The sequence below is a fragment of the Olea europaea genome, unplaced genomic scaffold (genome assembly GCF_002742605.1).
Source record: "Olea europaea var. sylvestris unplaced genomic scaffold, O_europaea_v1 scaffold272, whole genome shotgun sequence".
Lineage (NCBI taxonomy): Eukaryota > Viridiplantae > Streptophyta > Magnoliopsida > Lamiales > Oleaceae > Olea > Olea europaea.
Window position 1 is genome coordinate 76,189 of NW_019245613.1, and position 24,531 is coordinate 100,719.

At 33.0% G+C, this 24,531-nt stretch overlaps 1 protein-coding gene, 1 long non-coding RNA gene and 1 pseudogene across 2 annotated transcripts; 2 read left to right on the forward strand and 1 right to left on the reverse strand.

Moving 5' to 3' along the window:
* Nucleotides 1–15,236: 15,236 nt before the first annotated feature.
* Nucleotides 15,237–19,808, forward strand: LOC111383592 (annotated as a pseudogene).
* On the reverse strand, nt 15,758–17,610 carry LOC111383598. Its single transcript, XR_002700768.1, has 3 exons — nt 17,497–17,610; nt 16,596–16,669; nt 15,758–15,799 (listed from the first exon to the last, which is right to left on the reverse strand). It is a non-coding gene; the product is annotated as an uncharacterized LOC111383598 (long non-coding RNA).
* Nucleotides 19,809–22,158: 2,350 nt separating the features above from the next.
* On the forward strand, nt 22,159–24,367 carry LOC111383587 (pentatricopeptide repeat-containing protein At4g18975, chloroplastic). The gene is made up of 2 exons (XM_023007704.1): nt 22,159–22,246; nt 23,379–24,367. The coding sequence occupies exon 2, from the start codon at nt 23,404–23,406 to the stop codon at nt 24,223–24,225; it is 822 nt and encodes a 273-aa protein (XP_022863472.1). The 5' UTR covers nt 22,159–22,246; nt 23,379–23,403; the 3' UTR covers nt 24,226–24,367.
* Nucleotides 24,368–24,531: the final 164 nt, after the last annotated feature.

Here is a 24,531-nt window from a genome sequence, read left to right on the forward strand (position 1 = left end):
TCACTTAGCGTGTGCTATGTGTGAAAAAATCAAAGCTTTTACCTCTTTATTTTGCTGATTTTCTCAATCAGATTTTCCAATATCTTCTATCTCTTGTTGTTGTACTCTGGCAAGAGCAGCAATCATCACCCACCCCATACAAGCAAGTCAAGGAGTCTCTTAATTCTGTTGATACGGGTTCTGTTACCTAAAGGTACAATTTTTTATTCTTATTTGTGTTTTTTAATTGAATTTGTTGATTTTCGTGTTTACTTCCAGTTTGTTATTTATTTTTCGAGAAATTCAATCAGAATTTATGCCTATTTTGGTACATTTTCAGGTTGCAGAAAGAGTTGATGGCTCTCATGGTATGTGTGTGTTAATCAGTTTGCAGGTTCTCTTTATTTTGGGGATAACGTTGTGCAGATAAAATTCGTCTCTGGAGTAATTAGTCCAATACTTAGGTCTATGCTCTTCTCCTACTTAATTATAAATTTTAAAATCTCTTTTTTCTTTTGTTTTAGGAAACGTGTGTTCTTAGGACTAGAAATTGTGAATTTTTTGTACATATTTTGTAGGGTAAATTAGATGGATTAAGAAAGAAAAATAAGAGTTTATAATCTTGTTTTATTTATGTGTGATGACCCAGAGAGAGTGCACGCACGAAGAATAGGAATGGCAACGAGACGGGAACAGGGCAACTTTTTACCCTGTTTAATTTTTTTACATTTTCAAAGTTTCGACTTATTTTATTATTAGAAAATAAAATAAAAATTCAAAATGAATTTTTAATAGGTGAATTGTCTAGAAATAAAAATTATTTTTTTTTTATCTTTTTTTAATTTTTTTCCTTCACAGGGCGGGGCAGGCCAACCTATTCGGAGCGATTTTTTTTGTCCCATTTGAGGTGGAGCGAATTATTTTGCCATCACTAAAGGAGAATGCTCAGTGTGCAGCACTCTTCGTGTAGCACGAAGAGTGCACTCCGTGCAGGAGTATGGATGTCTGGAAATGCTGCATGGAGGTTATGGGAAAAAATATCAAATACTCCATGCAGCATGGAGGTTTGATGGAAGTTTTTTCCATAAACCTCCATCGAGGATGGTTCAATCTTGGATTCCACGAAGAAAACGGGATGGAGAGAAATCGAAGATTTTTCCTTTTTTTCTTCATGATAAAACTTAATTTTTTAATTTTAATTAAATAATATTTATATATTTTTTATTTAATTTTCGTAACTTTCTTTTGTTTAATTTGTTTTGTTTTTATTATATATTTTTTGAAATTTATTTTTTTACATTATAAATAATTTTTTTTAGATTTAAAATTCTTTTTAATTCTTTTCGTTTTATGATACAACTTAATTTTTTTCAATTTTAATTAAAAATATAATATTTATTCTTAATTTTAATTTTTTCAATTTAATTGAAAAAACTTTATAATAATCTTTTTTTTGTTTTTTTCTATTTTTGTCCGTAATTTTTTTTTATTTAATTTGTGAAATCATTTAGTTTATTTTCTTTATTAGTATTGCATTTGATGAAGTGAAGTGGTGTGTTAAAATGAAGAAATGTTTCAATGGAAATGATGGTAGGGATGTCAACAAGTCGAGTCAAGCCGGCTCACTAATCGAAACTTGAGGCTCGAGCTCGGCTCGGTTAAAATTGTCTAGCTTTTTTTAGGCCAGAGCCGGGCAGAGCAAAAGCTCGTCCAAAAAATTTAGGTTGCACCCGAGCTTTCGGCTCAGGCCTTTTCAAGCCGGTCTCTCTCTCTCTTTTTTTAAGCTGCTGCTTTTTTAAAGTAGTGTATGCTGTCTTTTTTTTTTTCTTTTTTTTTAGCTGCTGCCCTTTTAAGGTAGTGTTTGTTGCCTATATTAAGGCAGCGAACTGCTGGCTTTCAAGGCAGCATTTTACTACCATAAGGTGTGTTTTTTTTGTATTATTATAATAAAGGCTCACGGGCCGGCTCGGGTAAAGTCCGTGTCCCAAAAATGGGGCTCAGGCTTACCAAGCCCTGAGTCAAGCTTGCTCGTGCTTTTCACGGGCCGAGCGAGGGGCAGCACGGGCCGAGCGACAGGCGGCCCGAGCCGACCAGTCCGACTGACATTCCTGGTTGCTAGTTGCAGTGAAGTGGTGAAGATTGGAGAAATGATTGAAGGCCCGTTTAGGCTCCCACGATGAAAAAAATTTGAAATTCTTTTTAATTCTTTTCTCTTTATGATAAACTTAATTTTTTGAATTTTAATTAAATAATATTTATATATTCTTTATTTAATTTTCATAACTTTCTTTTGTTTCATTTGTTTTGTTTTTATTATATTTTTTGAAAATTGTTTTTAAATTTCTTTTTTCTTCATATTATAAATAATTTTTGTTTGATTTAAAATTCTTTCTAGTTAAATTTTGAAAAGTTTGAAGAGGTCATCTCCCTTTCTGGTTATGCCTATGTCTACATTATTTTCTAATGTTGTAATTACGTTTTTGCAATCTTACAGTCAAACTCTAATGACAACAAAATCGGGTCCTTGGAAGAAGGTTGATACATGAAATTGCATTTAACATTTTAAGCTATAATTTAGGATTCTGCATGGTGTCTGTCAACATGAAAAATCATTTTTAATGCAATAGTGTAGATATTGTTGTGTTGTATATTTTGATGATATTTAATTATTATAATCATAGTATTGATTAGGGCCAAAGTTTGAGTGGACTAAATCATATTTTAGGTTCAACTAATATAAATAAAGAAATATATTCTGCATAAAAAAAAATTCACAAACTGTTGTACAAGGAAATGTCCGGTACAAATATAAGCAAATTCTCAAATGTTCATATGATGAATAAAAAATATACAGAGAAAATTGACGAAAAATAAGTCAATTTCATCGAATTTATGAATACTGTTCAAATTTAAAAACGAATTTTTCTAAAATTTACATACACTTATTTTAAACATTAACCAATTAATGTGCAACGCACGTTCACTCGCTAGTCATTATAAAAAGGTGGTACGAGCTAGCCTAGAAACAGGGGCTGCTGTAATAGAGATCGGAACTTGGGATTTGGGTTGGACGTGATCTGGGCTAAGTGTTGTGACTAATGGTTTCCGTTTTTTTTCTTTTTCATTTCATTTCATCTCATTTTATTATTTTATTTTATGCTAGGATATATTGAACGGAAAAGTAAACTAAACGGTTTATGAGGGACCAAAGGTGCTGCAAAGTTAAAAGGCTGTGGACTTTCTGTCAAAAAAAAAAAAAAGACCAAGTTGATACAAAGATCGTATTTAGGGACCAATGGTGCAATTTCCTAATAAGTATAAGAAGCAAAGGTGGGCTGGAGATTCTTGGATTTACAACTGAGATGTTGGAATTGCAAGTTTATAAAAGAGTCCTAACGGTCTTGATATGTTCCATTTTAGCCCAAAAATTTGAGTTGAATGTGCTTGCATGTCCGGACAAGGCTTAAATAAACAAAATACATCTACAAAACTATTAAGGGAAACTATCTAAATATAAAGAAGTATAAACACTATCATCTCTTAATGCTTGCAAACAAACACATCCACTTTAATTAAAATTGTATTGCAAGACGGTGTATCAATAACAAATATAAGTTGAGCCTTATTTCGTACATGGTAAAATTGTAACAACATTACGTAGGTACCAAACCAAGATACATCATACTAGTACATAGAGGAATGCAACCACCTATTGGGATCTAACCAATACGAGGAACCCTATCAACATTGCCATTGTTATCAACATACACCCACACCCTATCACAACAAAAGTCGAAGATAACACTTGATCCAGGTGGCACAATTATAGCGGTGACCAAAGGATTCTCCCTTTCGATGATTGCCACGGCAGTCGCTCCAGAAACACCTAGGAGTTCTGGCCATGAGCTCTTACCTACATAGGCAACAAATCAAATTTGTATTAACATTTCACACTATGTAAAGGACAAGTTTAATAAGCTAGATTGACAAGACATCATAACGAAATATACCATGTAGTAAATTTACTAATTGTTTGTATAGTCTCACTTGTAATATATTAAACACATACACTGATTAACTCAAATGCATGCAATATATTTAGAATTTGAAGGTTGGAACCAATACCTTGGCATTCGGATGACATGTTTAGTGCTATACCCTTTTCTTGCAATTTGATCTATTTAAGATTTATGTTTCTTACATGCAAATGAAAAATGGGAATTTATAGGGAACCATTTGGCAGTCCTATGTGCCTTTTCTTGACTTTTAGTTATGTTTAATAATAAAACTCATATGATAAAGATCTAATTAAAGTCAAAATTATGCACTTGTCATCCTTGAATAAATTTTGTGTTCTCAATGTTTATCGCAATAACCGAAAATTTTCAAATGCCGAAAAAGGTTGACATGTCAAAATTGTATAATATAGTTGGTGGTGTAATTTCTAGAGCCATAAAATAGAGAATTTTTTAATTAATTTTATTATAGTTCTGAGTAATCATTACTTTATTTTGATTATTATTGACATCGATCGTGATCAATATTCATATGTGAAAGCACAAACAAATGGCAAGCTTGACGTTGCATGCACTAGCTAGAAATTTTCAAATATTTGAATATAAATATTTCAAAATTTCAGCAATATAGAAAGCGTGCACGTAAAAATAGCAGACCACTTTTCTGGACCAAGTTAGAGGTTGCTTGAAATTAAGTCATATAGTGTGAAAGGTTGGTTACCATTTCATTTCATCGTATTGGCTTTACGGATTAGGATTTTGATTGCGTACAAAAGTCGTGATTTGTTCCACTTGCTGTCGTTTTGCTTCAATTTCATTTATATTTTTGCATAACGAAGCACGAATTTTCTAAAATAAATAAAAATTGAAGGATAAAATTAATTTTGTATGAATGACATTGCCATCGGTGACACCTAAGCATTCTGTAAAAACAGGTTACAACTCTTTGGAAACCAAAAGTGGTTGAAAATGTGAAAGAAATTGAAGAGTTTTGATCTAAAATTCAAAGCGATGAATGTCTTCATAGCCTCTCTTAGCATCAACTAACGAACAGACTGCACTGCATCATCGTAAACGATTACAGGTAAAGCTGTTGTTTGATACCCATTTTTCTCTCCTTTTTTTTTCAACCACACATTTTAAATAAAATAACATTGCACACAAAATTAAAACTTTTTCTTATTTTGTAAACACACATGATTTATCAATTAACTATTTCAAAATGTATTCTTACTAAAAAATGGGAAACAAACGGGGGCAAAATAAATTAATATTGGACAAATAAGATAGTGTTCGAGAATGTAACAACTCGAACTAAAATTCTTCCAGAACACAAAAGATCAAAAAATGATCAGAAACATCAGGAATCGATTATTTGGGCTCAGAATAACATTGTACAATATAAAAACTCCACAAACCCAACCCCTCAAACAGATCGAACAGAGACTGCTACTTCAATGGACAAAAAAAAAAGACCACTCAGAAAACTGAGTACAACCTCTTACCTACAAACCAAAGAATCACAAAGACTCAATACACACAGATCTATCCCAAAAATTAGAAGTTTAAGGGTTACACAAAGTTCACGAAGAAGATGAATGAGAGGAGACACAAATTCGAAAGAGGGAACCTAGAAACTTCTCACAAAAAAAAAAAATAAAAAAAAATGATGAAAAGTCATTAGGGCAACCACTTAGACGGTATTTATATCAACCAAGTCATCACCGTTGATCTTAAATGGGTGATCCAATGGTCCAGAACAGCACCAGGGTCGGTCCTAAGGCGAGGCAAATGAGGCCTCCATCTCAGGCCAAAAACTGAAGGGGGCCTAATTTCCATGACCAAAATTTATTTATTTATTTATTTTTATTTATTTATTTATTTTTTTAATTAGATGGAGAAGTAAATTGAATGAAGATATTGTAGGTGGAGTTGCAGGGAAGCCTTTTTTTTTCCCCTATTAGATGAAGAAGTAAATTTAATGATGTTGTAGTTGGAGTTGCAGAGAAGCCGTCGGGAAGAAGAGAAGACATGATAGTTTTTCATCACATTTTTATTTATTTTTTTTATTTTTAATCTTGGGCCTTCTATTGGGTTGTTGCTTTTTAAAACTTGAAAAAATGACCAGGCCTAGTCCAAAGATGTTGTAACTTCTGTTGTTCTCTTATCTTCTCTTTCCTTTTTTTTTTTTTTTTTTTTTTTTTTTTGGTTTTGGTGTTATTTTTTATTTATGACTTATAAGTTATGAATAATAATTTATGTTCGATGAGTTTACATATCAAAAAAAAAAAATTATGTTGGATGTATTAATTGGCAGTTTGGCATTAAAATGAGAATTGTGAATCTATGGTTGTGGATAAATAATTTATGTTGGTCATTGAGTTTTGATATCTGGCAACTTGACTGCACCAATGTGTATATATTCTAGGGGTTTATTCTTTCTTTAAATGAATTGAAATGTTTATCTATTCATATTTGTTTTACTTCAATAGTTTTTTCTAGTAGTTTGTTAGTAATTTACAGCTTTTTACGACATTGATTAATTATTTGGTAAAGTGATTATTCTATTCAATTTGAAATTTACATAATTCTATTTCAGCGTTTGGAGTGGTAGTAGTTTTTGTCCTCGTGATAATGCAAATCACAGTGATCAAGCCTTTAAAAGCTCATATATGAATAATCTTACATTCTCCAAAATTCATTAGAAGTAGATTTTTTTTTTTTTTTATCAGTATTAGAAGTAGAATTCTAAATATATTTGTTTGTTGTTTTATTGCTAAATTTAAAGTTAGTAGTAGGGACGGATTTAGGGGATTCCAGGCCCAAAAACCTTTTTTTTTTTTTTATGGTAAAAACAGTTTTATATTTTATTATTATTATTATTATTATTATTTTTTTTTTTGCGTATTAGTTAGGTTTGAAATTTTTTAGCCCGGTCTTAAATCCAATACTTAATCCGTTCTTAGTTAGCAGTATGTTGGATAATAATACACTGTTGGATTTTACATTTACGCTGATTTTGGGGGCCTAACTTATGGAGTTCACCTCAGGCCCCGAAAACCACAGGACCGACCCTGAGCATCACGTGTCCATCTCATTTGGGGCAGGGTTTAGGCCCAGTTTCTTTAATCATTGCCCCAAAATTGGACTGGGTTAATTTAATAGCGTCACAGCCCAATAGAAAATAACTTGAGAAGAAAGCAACTCAGCATGTATGGCATAAACCTTAAATAGTCCAATGAGAAACTGATGTTCGGGTTTCTAAAAAATTCAAGTCAAAATAAACAAGATCCAACATGCATTGTACACATTCCAGGATTGTTGTCATCTTCTCCATGTATAAGTGAGATTTGCTTTCTAATATTTATTTATTTATTTATTATTATTTTTTTTTTGGGCTTATAGAGAGGGCTCCTCTTTAGAGAGGCACGAATTTTAATGCTCTTGGTTGGAAGATGATTAAGAGCAAAGAGACATTTTATCTACGAGAAATGAGCCTGTGCCCAACGTTGATCGGCAGTAATTCTAACTATTTATTATTAAAGGGCTCATGCATGATTTTAGCGCACGAATGTAGGGAAAAGCCTCATTTTGTGGGTAAAATTAACTTTAGCAGACGAATGATTTAGTCGGGGGGAAAATTTATGAATTGTAGTATTCGTCTCAAAAGAATTCGTAGAGAAAAACTTTAGCTCACAAATTTCAAAAATTTGTCGTCTTTTACCTATTCTCTCAATATTTGCCCCACAAATGTTCCTACAAAATTTTTTCATTTACAAAATTTTTTTTTTCCATAAATAAAAATCTTTTCCTAGAATTAAACATAAAATTCTTGTAGCGATGTAGATTTGGCCTCCCAGAATATGGTGCACTCTTCCTATAGAAACATCAGTTGGAGAATTTTCAAATCATTCAAAATAAAAGCATAGTTTAAAGAATAAATAGCAACTCCAACATCCCAGGATACAAAAATTACTTCACATATCTATGGAAAAATGTACACCCAACATTAGATAAATACACATTTTATGATATATCAAACGACTAAGCTATTGATTAGAGTGAAAAAAGCAACATGTATTTTGGAATGGTTCAGTGCAACAACTAACTATGATATAAGATTAAAGGAAAGATTCCAGTATTAAGTTCCCACGTAGGATTGAGGTATTGAGCATCGGTATTAAAAAGTAAGGAGCTTACCATTCTTGGAACCATAAACAACTTCCCTTTAATCAACCAGTATAATTATATTATATTGACATAACTAATTGATGCGGAAGAGGATTTGTATCTATTTAGTGATATAACTAATTCATGCGAAAGAGTAATTGTATCTATTTAGTGATCAATTCGCTAGTTTTTTTGATCCCACTTGATCTTCCTTTGTGCTTGTGGAAATTATCGAGTAATCAGAGATGAAAAAGAAGACCAGAAATTTTGTGAACAATGCGGAGTCAAATTTGTCGATTCTCACATACGAAAATATCAAATGGGCTACATCAAACTCGCTCGCCCATTAACCCATGTGTGGTATTTAAAACGTCATTCTTTTTAAGTCTGCTACTTCAAGTGACTCAATAGGATAGATTGACATATTTCCTACTTTTTGAATTGATCGATAGATTTCTCGAAACAAACAAAAAGGAAAAAAAAAAAAGATGAAACGTAGACCATGGATCAACTAACTAATTGATGCGAAAGAGGACACTCGAGTTTAAGATAAATGAAAATCCCATAAGGAAAATTTCAGAAGAAACAAAAAAATTCGCCTAATATTGGAGTTAAGATGTAGCAAGTCTTTGACAACAACAAAAGAAGAAGTTACAATAGAAAAATTAAATTCTACATCAAACAATGCTTTCGTCTACCCAAAAAACAAAAGAAGAGAAGAAAAAAGTAGTTGTCTATATGTGAGTTGATTAAATCATTTGTCAAATGTGGTTAAACATCTCAATAACATCTTCTTCATTCTTGTTTTAACATTTCTCATCATTGAATAGGGCAAAAAATTTCAATAATGATTTCTTTATATGCTTCTACTTCCTATAGAAATGATCTTCTACGACGTTGGCATGGGCGGACCCAAGGAGTAACCCCCCAACTTTTGAGATTTGAATTTTTTTTTTTTTTTTTTTTTGTTAATTATTTTTTTTTTTTGTTTTTATTTTGAGTATTAAGTCTGCATTTGAAATTTAAAATAAAAAAATAAAAATAAATAATAAATAAATAAAAGTTTTTGTGTACATCGTGTATAACGTTATGATGTTTGCATTCAGAATCAAACTCTATTTTATAAATTGAAATATAAATTCTAATATAAATCAAAGTTAACAATTAATTTTAACAATATATTTCATGAAATCTTTAACTTTTTAACTTTTATCAAACTATGCTAAAAATCTAATTTTAACCTCCACCAAACAGGGACAAAATCACAATAAATTTGAATTTTTTTCTCTTTTAATTAAAATCTAAATTTGCATTTTCTTCTATCCTATTTGTATACATAGAATGTGACTGAATTGAATATATTCAATTTAACTTATATTTAACGAATTGTATTTATTTGATTGAATATTGGTTATATGTTTTTCCTTTTGATAATTTGAATTGATCGTATGTATTAAATACACTATAAACTTTTTTAAATATAAATATATATTTTCTTATAATGAGCAAAATATTAATAAAATAACTGTTTGAAATTAAATGGATGAAATGATGAATAAAATATTAATGAAGAAATGTTTTTTTAAATGTAAATATGCATTTTCTCGATCAATTTTAAGTCATATAAAAATCAAGAACAAAGTATTCGATTTGTAAAGATTTTGATTGTGCTCCCCTAATTAAGAATCTTTGCATCCGCCCCTGATAGTGGGCATGAGTTATAATGTTCATTTGCTGATGTGGTGTTGTCACGTCAGAGGTGAACAATTATTATCCTGTTTACTATGGATGGGAGATCAGCTCTACTACCTCCTAATGGGTCTCACTTGAATCATTTATAAACTCAGTTGTCCTCATTTACTTCTACAATGTAATAATGGCTTATGAGTTCATAATCTCTTCTTACAACCAGCTTAGCATTCCTAACACAAGCTGGAAGTAAATCACAATAGTTTAACATTTTTCTTACTTCAGCAGAGAGCTAAATCTTTTAGTATATTCATTTTTAATTAAAAAGAAAATAAACAAAAATCTTATACAGTTAATTAAAATAATATGATGCCTTGTCCAGAATTCTACGAACTACAGAATCTAGCTCAAAATATCTACTATATGTAGTACGATATCGATCCCGAAAACTTACTTTCAATTGGAATTTCGAATTTTCTCTTTGGTGAAACAAAATGGCCCAACAGTTACCAACTGAAGATGGAAAATTTTGTTTACAACAGATCAGGTGCTCGATTTGGAAACCCTAATGAAAAAGGGAGGCCCAAAAAATAATATTTTTGCTTTGCTTTTGGTAGGGGCGGTACGAGAAATATTTTATTTACAAACTAAAGTTTAATCGGTTATGAAATACCCGTTTCTTCTCTTCACATCATAAATGTCTGTGTTAATTTCCTGTAAATATTTGTTGAAATTGGAATTGCATATAATTTGAGATTATCACAAGTGAAATTTGCATTAAACTCTCTGATATAAGAATTTGGATGCTTATAAATTTCAAATTTGGCACAAGTTCGAGAATCTGTTCTGCACTATGATGTATTTGTTCATAGTTGAGCTAGTATAGGTCAACGAATGTGAGGTTATAATAAAAAATCAATTTGTGCAAAAAATAAATTTAAAATATGCAGAACCTAATTTAATGATATTTATACATTCCTTCTTTAACTCACCTTTAGTATCTAACAAACAAACATCTTTAGTGACAATTTTTAAATTTTTGCCCCGTGAAAAGTTGCTTCTAGCTTTGGTCGAGTTTTGAAAACATTGAATGAAATAATCACTAGAAGATGCCGATGGTAGAGAGTTCTTGACGTCCTACAATAGTGCATTTTACATTTTTCAATTTTTGTGAAAAGAGAAAATCATTTATACTTGTAGCCATTGATTTAGGAAAAAAAACAGAGCCCCTATTTTAGGCTCCATTGAAATGAGATTTTAAAGAAAAATATGTATTGGAATAGTATTTTTTGGATAATGTGGGTTAAAGATTAGAAAATAATAGATTTATATGTAACATTATTTTACGAAAAAAATGTATGATTGAAAATGAGTTTTCAAAAAATGCATTTTTCAAAAAATGGAGCCCAAACTGGAGCTTAGTGTTCTTGTTCCAACTTGAACACCTTATTCGTTATGTCGCACCTTCTGTATAATAGTCCTGAATAAGCCTCTTGTTGGCTTATTTATGCCACAATGGCCTAAATTTGTTATTCATACCAATAATTATACTACTAGAATTAAGAACATGTTCAGCTAAGCCTAAAGTAAAATCAACCTTTAAGCTTAGCCAAACATGTTTGACTAAGAAGTCACTTTTAAGTATATTTATTTTCCAAACATATTAAACTTTTCTTTAAAAGTTAGACTCGCTTCTTAACAACGTAAATTTGCTTCATTCTAGCCTAATATTGTTCGTCAAGTAGTATTAGTATGTGTTAATATTATGTTATTTTGAACGCCTTATTTGAAGAAAAGTTTTGGTTGATGATTGAACATTAAGGTTGTATCTTAGACTACTGGAACTAAGAGTAAGTATACACTATTTCAAGTCATCTATGTAATCCATGAAATGCTCATTCTACCAGGCATTATGATAGACACTTCATTGGCTAAAATAACTCTCTTTATTGCATGGAATATGATTTTCTGTTTCTTGAAAATGAAGTCCTTCTGTTTTCTGATCATCAGCACCTGTCTATCTGCCATCAATCTACATTCAAATTTTTTTGTGACTGGTTTCTATTTTTGGGAAACGTGTTAATCTTTCTGCAATTTAGAAAATGTTTTAGTATTTGAATTTTATTTCAGGCCAACACACGTCTTTTATAGACCCACGTTGCACTTATACATTATCATGGACATCAAAAATCATCTTTTCTTCAATGCTCCGTATAGGTAAATGAAGCATTCGTTTCTTTAATCGCGAAACTTAACTAAGCTTATAAAACTAGGTTTTTTGGCTTCTCTATAAATACAAAACGTCGTCCATCGTATTATAGGATGAGTTTTCATGAGCCTTGAGGGAAGACCTTGAGAGAATAAATTTACATCTTGCGAGCATATAAAAGGGTTGAACCCCAACCTTAAGGGTCCCACACCGCCCCTGCCCTGGAGCATCGTGAGGGAGGTAAATCGCAGATTATGCCTCCAAGGGTACAGGGTGGAAGGCTGCTTGTACACTTGCACTTACCCAAGAGCCAAATCCATATTTCAGAATTCGAACCCTTGACGCGGCAGCCTCAAGCAAAGCTGGATTTCTCCACCTTCCCCTTTTACCACTTGGAGATGTGCCTTAGGGGCTCTTACGAGCATATATTTAATTGAGAATATTGAGTCTTCATATTGTAAACACATCCTATTGATTATTGAATTTTCTCCTCATCTGCCCATGGGTTTTTTCCCGATTTGAGTTTTCACGTAAATCTCTATGTTATTTACTTTTCTTCTTTTATTTCATTATTGTCATATTCTTGCAATCCGTATTTATAACAAGTGGTATTAGAACTAAATGTTGATTTTCACATGGCAACAATGAGGTTTAGTTTATGGCATGTAAAGATGAGAGTAGTTTTTGCGCAGCTGGATTTAAAGGAAGCCTTACATGGCTTTGATAAGATGTCTTCTACTTGAACGCAGGAAGAGAAGCAGTGTAGGGATCAAAAAATCCTAACTCAAATTCATCTTCATCTTTCAAATCAAATTCTTCAGGATGTTCTAAATGAGAGAAGTGCCGCTACGTTGTAGTTAAAGTTGGAGTAGCTTAGTATGATAAAGAGATTGACCAGCAAGTTACGCTTGAAACAACACTTATATTATCATAGGATGTCTAAGGGTGCATCACTGGATGATCACTTAACAACGCTCAAAGAAATCGTGGCCGATTTGGAAACTTTGGAGGTTAAGTATGACGAGAAGGACTTGACATTGATGTTGTTGGATTTGTTGTCGCCATCATATGTGACTTTTAGATATACTATACTCTATTGTTGGGATATTCTCATGGTGGAGGAGGCTATGATGCCATACTGTCTAAGGAAAAGATGAGGCATCTTACTGAAAGATCTGAGAGTCAGGTTGGTTTTTCGTGAGAGGAGTCAAGATAATAAGCTTGGCAAAAATATGAGGGGCAGGTTGAAGTCTAAACATGCTGAGAAGACATGTCAATACTACGAGGAATGGGTATATTAGAGCTGACTGCTATGCCTTGAAAAAAGGAACAAAACATCGAGTGCTAATGATAAGGGAAAACGTCCTGCTGATGAGAAACAATGCGCCTTGCAAAGTCGTCGACGTTGGTACTATTAGGATCAAGATATTCGATGGGATTGTCTAAACACTTACAAATGCCAGGCATATTTCAAAACTGAAGCAGAATCTTATATCTTTGAGTTATCTTGACTCAAAGGGTTACAAGTACATTGGTGAAAGTGGAATTCTAAAGGTGAGTTTGGGTGTAATTGGTGAAAGTGGAATTCTAAAGTTGAGTTTGGGTACTCTTGTTGTCATGAAAGGGTACAAGAATTCTACACAACTATACGTTTTGCAAGATTTCACTGTTATAGGAGATGCAGCAGTTTCTACTTTTTCTTTATCTAAGGATAAAGTTACAAAACTTTGGCATATGCGGCTTGGGCGTAGGAGTGAAAATGGAAATGTAGAGTTTAGCAGAATGGGGCTTCTTGATGGGCAGCAGACCATAAGATGGAATTTTGTGAGCACTGTATTTTTAGAAAATAGAAAAGAGTCAGATTCTCTAAGAGAAAACATGATACGATGGGGACACTTGAGAGTATATCCCTTTAGATCTCTAGAGGCCGGCTAGAGTACCTTCAAGGGGAAATGCAAATTACTTGATGACGGTAACTAATGATTACTCCATAAAAGTCTGGGTATTCTTCTTGAAACAGAAGAGTGATGTGTTTGAGACATTCAAATTATAGAAAACGTTGGTAGAAAAGCAGACTGAAAAGTAGGTGAAATGTTTACGCACTGATAATGGGTTGGAGTGTTGTTCAGATGAATTCAATAGCTTCTGCATGACTGAAGGCATTTTGAGACACTTGACAGTGCCCACAACTCCTCAACGGAATGTCATGGCTGAACGAATGAATAAAATCTTGATGGAAAAGGTTCGCTATATACTTTCAAATTATGGGCTGCATAAGTCGTTTTGGACTGAAGCTGCTACTATAACATGTTTTTTGATCAATCGCTCGCCTTCAACGACCATTGAAAATAAAATATCAGAAGAGGGATAGTGTGGTAAACCCTCTTGTTACACTGATTTGAAGATCTTTGGTTGTCCAGTGTATACTCATGTGAATAATGGAAAATTGGAGCTTAAGTTTAGAAAGTGCATCTTTCTTGGGTATAAATCAGGTGTGAAGGGTTATAGATTATGGTATTCAGAAGAGAAGAAGGTGCTGATTAGTAAGAATATAGTATTTGACGAACTTACTATGAGTCGCGGAAGACCTCTTGTGGATTATAAACAACCTCATAAATTAACAAAGACCTATTAACAAAACGATAGCAGATGTGCTGAGATTGAAATTATGAGGGAAAATATGTTGGGCTAGTAAAGTGAACCTTCGAGTACGGAGCAAAGCATTTGAAATCCACAAACCAAACAGCGAAAAAAATGAGAAGAGTTACAAGGCTGGAGAAAACTATAAAGGCTGCCACCACACCCACGCTAGGCTCTACAGTTAAACCTCGATAAAATAATACCCTCGGGACTGGAAAAAAATATTCATTTAGCGAGGTTATTTATTTATCGATAAATGAATAAATTATTCATTTATCGATAAATAAATATTTATTATTTTAGAGAGAGTTTTTCAATATAAAATATGTACATTGTATGTGGTAAGAAAAATCAAAAGACACTAATCAGAGTATTATTTGAATCTAGGGAAGTTCAAAAGTTTTAGTGAAACTTAATGTCTCTAAAAACTAAGTTCACATACATAGCAAATGAAAAAGTTTAGTCTTTACCTATAAAAGCTAGATGTTTGAAAGACATATTTCAAGCACATACAACATTTTGTTTCCCCTCCAATGTTTTCTCATCATTTGAAAGGAGTAAAAAAATCAACTTTAACCGATAAAATGAGGAGTGCAATATGTGAGCATAAGAAAGAGAATCCAACTATTAGCCAAAAAGATATGCAAGTATGGGTGCAACAAAAGTTTGATTTGACTATTAGTCAATCAACAATATCAAACACTCTCAAAAGGGCGTCGGAATATTTGTCAAATGAGATAAAAAATAGCGATGTTAATGTCACACCCCCAAATTAACATTGATATCTATACACAACCTAGATATAGAATTTTACATATTTTTTTTTTCGAGTTTGTTAACTTCTAATCACCTGTGACACGATCATATAACATATCGAAACCCAAAATCATATCGCCATAATCCAACATATATATTCTGAGCTTATAAACATGTCTACAGGCCATTTCAAAAGTACACTATATAGGATTCCAAAATATAACCCTACAGATGGTAGCCTACAAAATAACCCTACAGGTCGTCATCCATGTACATCGAACTCTGGAATCCTGTAGGAGCTCCACAGCTAGCCATGCTCTCTATGTAGTTCCATGTTCACCTACAATGCAAGAACTACATAAGCCAATGCTTAGTCAGCAAAATCATGCATGTCCTGAACATGAGTAATAACGACATATGACACCATGCCATTTACTTTAAATATCATGATAAAAAGTATCATATTTTAATATTCGTCAAAGTCGACTAGAAATCATTTCACTTGAAATCTTTCATTTCATTGGGCCCTTGACCCACCTACTATGCACCGGATAGAGCTCTGCATAATATCAATATCAATAATCAAATGGTCAATATGAAATCGACACCGACGAGTGGACCATCCGCTCGTGACCACTAGAGGCCCATCCCCTGACTACCCCTATGATCACCCAAGAAGTCTCCCACCCGGCAGCACCAATAATCATAATATCACAAGGGCACAGTCGAGTGGTCCGCCCTCCCGTGATCACCAAAGGCCCATCCCCTGTCTACCTTTGCAATCACCCAGGAAGTAACACCCGCAATGCCAAACATATCACATAAGCATGCCTCACATGCCTCGGTGCCCTAGTAGTGGTCAATAAAACATTTATAAAGAAAACTCACTTTGAATTCATGTTTCGCATGCAGGATTTTCAACCATAATCACATGTCGTGCATGCATATGAAAATGCTCATGAATGACATATTTAATGCAAATCGCTGTCTATAGGTTAAGCAACCTCATACTCAATGATCGTAACCACCATATGATGTGCTATAAGCCTCTTATCAAAGTTATGTAGATATCTCAACATTACTATGTCACATATACTAGGTTCTTGCATCGTAGTTGCAAATGGATTTTCACTTACCTTTCGCCTTTATGTGTGTAAGCTCCTATGGAGTGTGTATCAATTCCCTTTTTCGCTCAACGTCGAAAAGTTGCCTGTATTGTCATCTAATATTAAATACAATCCTCCATTTAATAATCTTAACACACACAAATCCCAAAATACGTTCATTCACGCCGAAACAATTTAAACAAAATCATTATTTCAAGTTACCGATGGCATTATAAACTAATCCCATAAGTCTCGCTATCTTTCGAGTCCAATTATGAACGTCAACGTCATCCAATTGTTTTCGACAACCTAGTATTCCTTAGGATATATTTTCTAGGCCCAAGAGTTCATTAGGGGACATCTAAATGTTGAAATCACATTAGATACCCAAATGGACAGAATCTGTTTTCTAGGTTTCCGTCACCGTCCGCTCATTTTTCAAATTCTTTTTCATGTCCTTACCTATATTTAATAGTTCCCAAACTTTTACCACACACCTATAACATATATGTGAAGATAATCAGATCATAAAATTGTGACAAATGAAGTGTTTGGAGCTTCAAAAACAGTCCATTTTCCACTACACAAAATCAGGCAGTTTTTCCCTTTGACTGTTTTCGGTTTCCATTTTATTATTATGATACCAACAGAATTCTAGGCCATTAAAATCATTTCTACACTCCCTACTTACATATAAAAACGTTCATATTGATATATATAAGTTAAGCACTAAGTATCATCCCAAAATCAAGGTATAAATCACTCAATCCCGCAATTCCTCATCTCTGTCCAGATTAATTTCTTTCAAATTCTTGCCATTAATTACCCCTATTTAGGCGTCATAACATCATTAACAACACTCCAACTTAATCACAAACAACTTCAGATGTTCAAGAAATCATAAATCCCTTGAGAAATAATAGAAACAAACCTCAAAACTGTGGAGTAACAAGGCTGTTCAGAAATTCCAGAATCTTGTTTCTGTTTCTCTTTGACTGTTTCACCCTCTTTTCACTTGGAATCACTTAGGGACGAGTTCAGGGAGTTAATATATTATCTATGAGGTAAATGAGTGGTCTTTAAATAGTTGAAGTCGTGCATATTACTTAAGGATTAAGAATATCATGGGCTGCAGCCACCTCAAGCAATCAAGGTGAGTCACTAAGCTGGAGCTGTCATCTTGGCTGCAATACTTGACTTTTCTACCATTATTTTTGTGTCCATTTATGATATTTAAGATATATATTCATCCTATATTAAGTCCTTGGGGATTAGACACGAAATTTATGCCTTAAGGTTGAAGCAATTATATATTAAAGTGAAAAGTCCCCTAGCATGAGCCGTCCAAGTAGGAGGTGGCTTCTTGCAGCCAACTTTGACTTCTCCCTTCCACCAAATGGAGCCATATGTGACTTAGAAGAGTTATAAATATCTTGTGTAAAGTTCTAAGGACTTATAGGACGTGTTGGAAGCTTAAGGTCGAAGGAATTAGAGGTTAAAGTGGCAAGTCGTCACATGTTAAGTAGGTGTTGTCTCCTTTGATTAAATTCTGATTTTACATCTATCCTTGCAGGTATAAATCAAGTGTCATTCGTTTATTTTGATGTGCTTACAATCTATTTCACTTGCATTAAGATCCCAGAGTACTTTATAGATCTAATTCCTCAGCTGTTCATTTAATTTCTTACCCGATTCTCAACCGATTTCAACAATTCGTACCTCAATATTTATAATGTCGTATAAGACATATATTATTATGTTGTGATAATGTCACTTCATCCCTCATGTCTCAAATATGTGAATTACCTATCTAGGGTTTAAGGTGACCTTGATTAGCCGAATGGAAAGCTTGAACCTTCGTTGATACAAATTTTCGGCCTTTCAAATATTACATTACTTACCAAGCCAATCTCCAACATTTAGTTAATCTAACTTTCTATCATAGCTCAATATAAAATTCCCCACCTAGATCGAAGAGTCGAAGGTTATCACCATGTAAAGATTTTAAAGCCTTGATGATCAAATGCATCGTTTTAAGAGAAGGCAATCAGGAAATTGATACAAATGACAATGTAATTAGCATGGAATGCATGAATCATATTGGCCAAATGTAAAACGTGAAGTTCGGGGTATTACAGTTAAAAGGCACAAATCGGCAAAATACCCTAATTTAGAGAAAGTTTTGTATGAGTTGTTTCTTCAAAGGCAAGATAAAGTGAATATGTCTAGAGAAATTATCCAAGGAAAAGCAAAAGAGCTTTTACAAAAAATGTATGGTGAAACTAATCCAGAATTCAGCTTTTCTAGTGGATGGTTAGAACGTTTCAAGGCAAGATATGGAATCAAATCTTACCGACGTTATGGTGAAAGTGGTTCAGTTATCATGGAGAACATTAAAAATGCTTTACTTGGAATAGATCAAAACTAGACCAGTTTCAGTTGAAAGATATTTACAATATGGATGAAACTGGATTATTTTACCAATTGGAAGCTGATCATTCACTTGCTATCAAGCAGCTCGAAGGACGCAAAAAAGATAAGAAGAGAATTACTGTTGTTGTTTGTTGCAATGATGATGGATCTGACAAAGTACCACTTTAGGTTATTGGTAAGTATGCAAATCCTAAATGCTTTAAAAATGTGAACATGAACAATCTTAATTGCAAGAATCGATCCAACAAGAAAGCTTGGATCACTGGCTTGCTTTTTCAAGATTTTATTGGTTGGTTTGATAAGAGAATGAATGGCAAGAAGGTTCTCTTAATAGTAGACAATTGCCCAACTCATCCAAAGGTAGTTGAAGGCTTGAGAAATGTAGAGTTATTTTTCTTACCTCCTGACACAACGTCTAAAATTCAACCAAGTGATGCTGGGATTATTCGAGCATTCAAAGCTCATTATCGTTGTCGTTTTTATTCTAGCATCTTACAAGGCCTTGAGGTTGAAGCACCAAATCCTGAAAAAATTAATATTTTGAATGCTATTAATTTTGCTAACATGGCTTGGAATTTTGATGTGAAGACAACAACAATTACAAATCGTTTTCGGCATTGCAAGATTCGGTCAGAAGAAAACAATGTTCTCGAACCCGAAGTTGGTGAATTAGATGAAGGTATCCAAGGATTAAATGATGTCGTCTCTAATTTACACTATAAAAATGTAATGGATGTTGAACATTTTTTGAACTATCCTAGAGAGAATGATGCCGTTATGGAATCACCTACAGACGAAGAAATTATTTAATCGGTAATAAACAGTAATGATGATGAGAATGATCCTAAACCAGATGATAGTAGCGTTGTCCCAAATGTGTCGTCAAAAAAGGCATTTCAAGCAATAGTCACCTTAAGTAACTACTTGCTACAACACGAGCAAAATATTTCGAAAGTTGTGTATGCTCTACAAAAAGTTAAGGATGGGGTTCATTTTGGTTTAGGTGGGAAGAAAAAGCAATCAACTATAGATGCATCTTTTCAAAAGGAATGATTATTGTACGGGTATTGTTGATTGATTGAAAGATTTTGGTTTATATATATATATATATATTTTTTTTTTTCTCAATAAAATCAAGTAATTATTACTTTATATTTTTATTGGGTCCTTAAGGATTCAATTTTTTTTATTACTTAATGCATTTAGCGATGTTATTACTTTAGTCCATTGGCCCAAGTCGGGATCGAAAGAAATTATTATATAATCAAGATTATTACTTTATCGAACATTACTTTATCGAGGTTTAACTGTATAACGCCCTGATAAACGAGACCAATAATTGGTAACAACCACAAATACCTAGACAATTCCCAGCACCGCCTCCTCAATAACTCCATGCTATGTACCACTTTCCCACCCACGTACAAACTTGACATTATGCTACTTCGACTCCAATTCTTTGTAATATACAAAAAAGAAAAGAATATAAAGACAACGACGAAGACTATGCATGAACCTCTAGTCTGGGTACAATTTCCTTTATATTTACGTATATTCAGCTCTCGCGATCTCTAATGGAATCTTACCTTCTCAAATTAGATTTTTCTTTTTATTTTAGGAAACTGATTTTATTTAATAGATTTTTAATATTCCTTTAACTACTTGCTTTTTAAATATGATATTTAATTTACGTACTTATTTTTATTAATATTTTCCTTATACTTAGTTATTATAATAATTAGAATTTGATATTGAACCCCTATTTGATGGCCATCATTTAGAAAATAATAATAGTAATATTTTGAATAGTAATTTTTTGAAAAACATGTGATTAAATTTAAGTGTAAAATATTTTATTATGCGAATATGAGGTTGAAAATGAGTATAGAAATTAAAAAATTTAGTTTTAAAGAGGGAAATAGAGGCTGAATAAATTAACATTTTCTCCTTTAAATTCTCGGTATTCTTGCACTCTTCTTTTCTTTCTACTCTTTCTTCCTCTTTGTCTCTCAATTTAGTTCTTATTCGATTTTGTTCTCTGTCACCTACTTTGGTGTAATATGAAGCATTTACAACTGGAGTTTGTAGCTAACTAGGAAAATAGATAAGACTTTCAATAATAAATCTCTAAAAGTCAATTAAAATTTGCAAAATTAATTCACATAAAAAAAATCTCTGTGTGTGTTTGATTGGCTTTATTTTCCATAAAAAAATGTCGTTTTTCTACCTAAATTCCTACTTTCGAGGTGTTTGATCGACAATTTTTTCCGTGAAAAATGTTTTTCAACTTCTGGTCACATGGTCATATTTTCCTCAAAAACAAGGAAAATATTTTCATTTGGAAAGAGGTGATTTTTATTTTCAGGTAATCCATTCTCTTTTTCTCTCTCATTTATCCCCGGCCCCTTTCTCATCTACTCATCAATAAAAAAATAACAAGTTTAATATTTTCTAAATTAAAAATCAAATCAATCAAACACATTTAATTGACAATTTTTATGAAAATAAGTTCTAGAAAATTGAATTACCTAAAATTTATTTTCTTTACATGCTTACAATCAATCGCACTTTAAAAGTCTTTATAAGTCCAAATTGAATACATCATGCTTCACTAAAACAATAAGACTGTTTGAGAACTACAGTATGAAAATTGAAAATAATATCAAACAATTAATTAATGAAAATAACCTTAAAAACTTTTATTTACTTGATGACCAATTCATCAGATACAAAAGTAATATGAAATTTGATAGTAAGATTGAGTATTTTAAAAAACACCCCATAAAATATGTTGCAATTCTTATGCAACCATATACAAACATAAATCATAATGTATCATATCGGAAAATTCATGCGAATTTCTTAGAATTCGAAGGATTTACATCAAATAACTCAAAAGTCTCCCGATTCCTATAGGATATAGATGAAACTATATGATTTATTGGAAAATGATCTAATGCCTGGGCCTGACTGGACTACAGCCCGTGGCCCAGACCAGATCCAAGTTAAGTCCAGTTCTTCCTTATTTTTTTCTTGTTTTAGCCCATGTGAAAATTTAAACCAGCCCATTTTTCTTTAGTCTAAGCCCAAAAAAAAATTTAACCCGTAATGGCCCAATTCCAATACCCAAACCAGTCTCTACTCCCCGTCAATAATTTCTGTTCCTTTGTTCCGTTTCTCTCTATCCATCTCTACGCAGCAAGGCCTTCTGGCCCTCGAATCGCAAATCGTGTTCTTCTCAAATTAAGGTTTCTTCTTCGATTTTATTTTGTATACCCTCTCCATTAATCTTCCTTCTTGTTATGTTTATCAGTTTATTTTGTATATTTGTTTAAGCAATAAATCTAGCATTTATCTGCCGTGTATTTAGGAGATTTTATGTAAGCAATAAATCTGAAATTTATCTGACAAGTTTATTAAATTTTGCCTTTCATTTCAATGTGTGATTTCTTGCAATTGGGACTTATTCTTTCAATCTATATGACAATTTTTGGTATTAAAATGCTCCAATATCTAATACATGTGTGCAATGCCATCAGTTGAGGTCCTACTTCTCCAAGAAAACAACTCCGAAGCTCCCTCCAGGATACTTAACAAAGGGGTGAGTTTTTTATTTTCTTTTTGTTACCATGATTCAACGCTGTATTTGCTTATTTACTTAAAACGAAATGAAGAAAAAACTACACTTTCTGCTTGCTATTCAAGAGTCTTCGTTCTTTTCTCTGTTTCTTTCATGTTTTTTGAGGAAAATTGGTTGTCAGCTGATTGCAAGAAATGAGTGTGTGAAAGTTGTAAATTGGTTAAATTTGAATTGATTTGGGAAAAATTATGCCAGTTGTGTCATAGGTGTGTGTTTGGACGCTGTGCTCTACATTGTGTTTTTAGTGTTCGGAAAAATGCCTGAATGAAACTTAAACATGAGAATCTTGTTTCAAATGCTGGTCTAACATCCCAACTTATCGATTCATGAATAAGTTAAATTTTAAATCAAATGATGATTTTTTGCATTGTGGTTATCATTCTTAAATTGACATTCCAGGAATAATTCTTTTAGAAAAGATTTTTGGTAAGGGTAGATGGAACAATCATATGCCAAAGTTAACTAACAAGGTCAGAATTAGCTAAAAGGTTGGAACATGGGTTTTAGGTTTTAATTGTCGTTAAGAGAAAAGAATTACGTATAAGTTGTTATATACTTCCCGTTTTACGTTGAATTTGATGGTGAATGTTAATTAAATTAGGTACCTGTCATCTGTGAATGTTAATTAAATTAGGTACTTGTCATCTACATCACCATCATCGAATTGATAAGGCTTCATTTGAGTCCTAATGCTTTATTTCTATTGATGTATAGCATGTTGAGTTTAAGCTATATATAAGTTGGCAGTTACCAGAATTGAGAGCAATGTTGAGATCAGCATCCATAATAAAGCTGTCTGGACAAATCAACCAGCTTATAACAGTAAGGGCTCGACCCCTCTCTTCCAATTACAGCACAATACACAGTCTGGTCCACAGGCAACGCAGTTCGGGGTTGACAGAATCCTCAGAAAATCAACCTTATAAAGATGGCGCAGCTGTATCCAGGTATCTAATAGGAGAAAATATTTCTCGAAAGGACAGGATTAGCTTTCTTATCAACTTACTTATGGATCTTGGTGATGATAAAGAAGCAATATATGGGGCCCTTGATGCTTGGGTTGCATGGGAACGGAACTTCCCTATTGGCCCGTTGAAGAATGTATTGCTTGCTCTTGAGAAAGAGCAACAGTGGCATAGAATAGTCCAAGTTATTAAATGGATTCTGAGTAAAGGGCAGGGCACCACGAGGGGAACATACGGGCAGTTGATCCGAGCTCTAGATATGGACCATAGAGCAAAAGAAGCACATGATATCTGGATGAAGAAACTTGCATCAGATTTACATTCCGTTCCTTGGAAGTTGTGTGATCTTATGATATCTATTTATTATCGTAATAACATGCTCGAGGATCTTGTAAAGCTGTTCAAAGGCTTGGAAGCATTTGACCGGAAACGCCCAGAAAAATCGATCGTGCAGAAAGTAGCCAATGCATATGAGATGTTGGGATTACCGGAAGAGAAAGAACGGATACTGGAGAAATACGAGGATTTGTTCACCGATAAATGTAATGATCGACCCAAGAAATCCGGCCGCGCCTCTTCCCCCAGTAGAAGAAAATCAGGGCAAAGGGGAATCAAGATTTGATGTAATTCCTTCAAATTGTGTAATTTGTATGACCACAAAAAATTTTCTATGTTAGAATACATTTTTCAAGTTTTTATAATTCGTGGTTATTGTGTAACCCGACTACAAATAAGCAATCTGAACAGGTGCTGAGTTCCTTTTATGTCCAAAGATTTATTCAAATTAATCCTAGTCAAGACAACTCAACCCCAACCCAAATTCTTCCTTTCGATTAATTCTTCTTTTTTGTTTAAGCTCGACCACGTCAAGATAAGTCAAGATCACTTGACTAGTCGATCTGCTCCAAAATCTTGAAAGATTTATAAT

What these genes read in the sequence shown, in the direction of transcription:
- LOC111383587 (XM_023007704.1), top strand. Translation starts at nt 23,404, where the DNA reads ATGTTGAGATCAGCATCCATAATAAAGCTGTCTGGACAAATCAACCAG.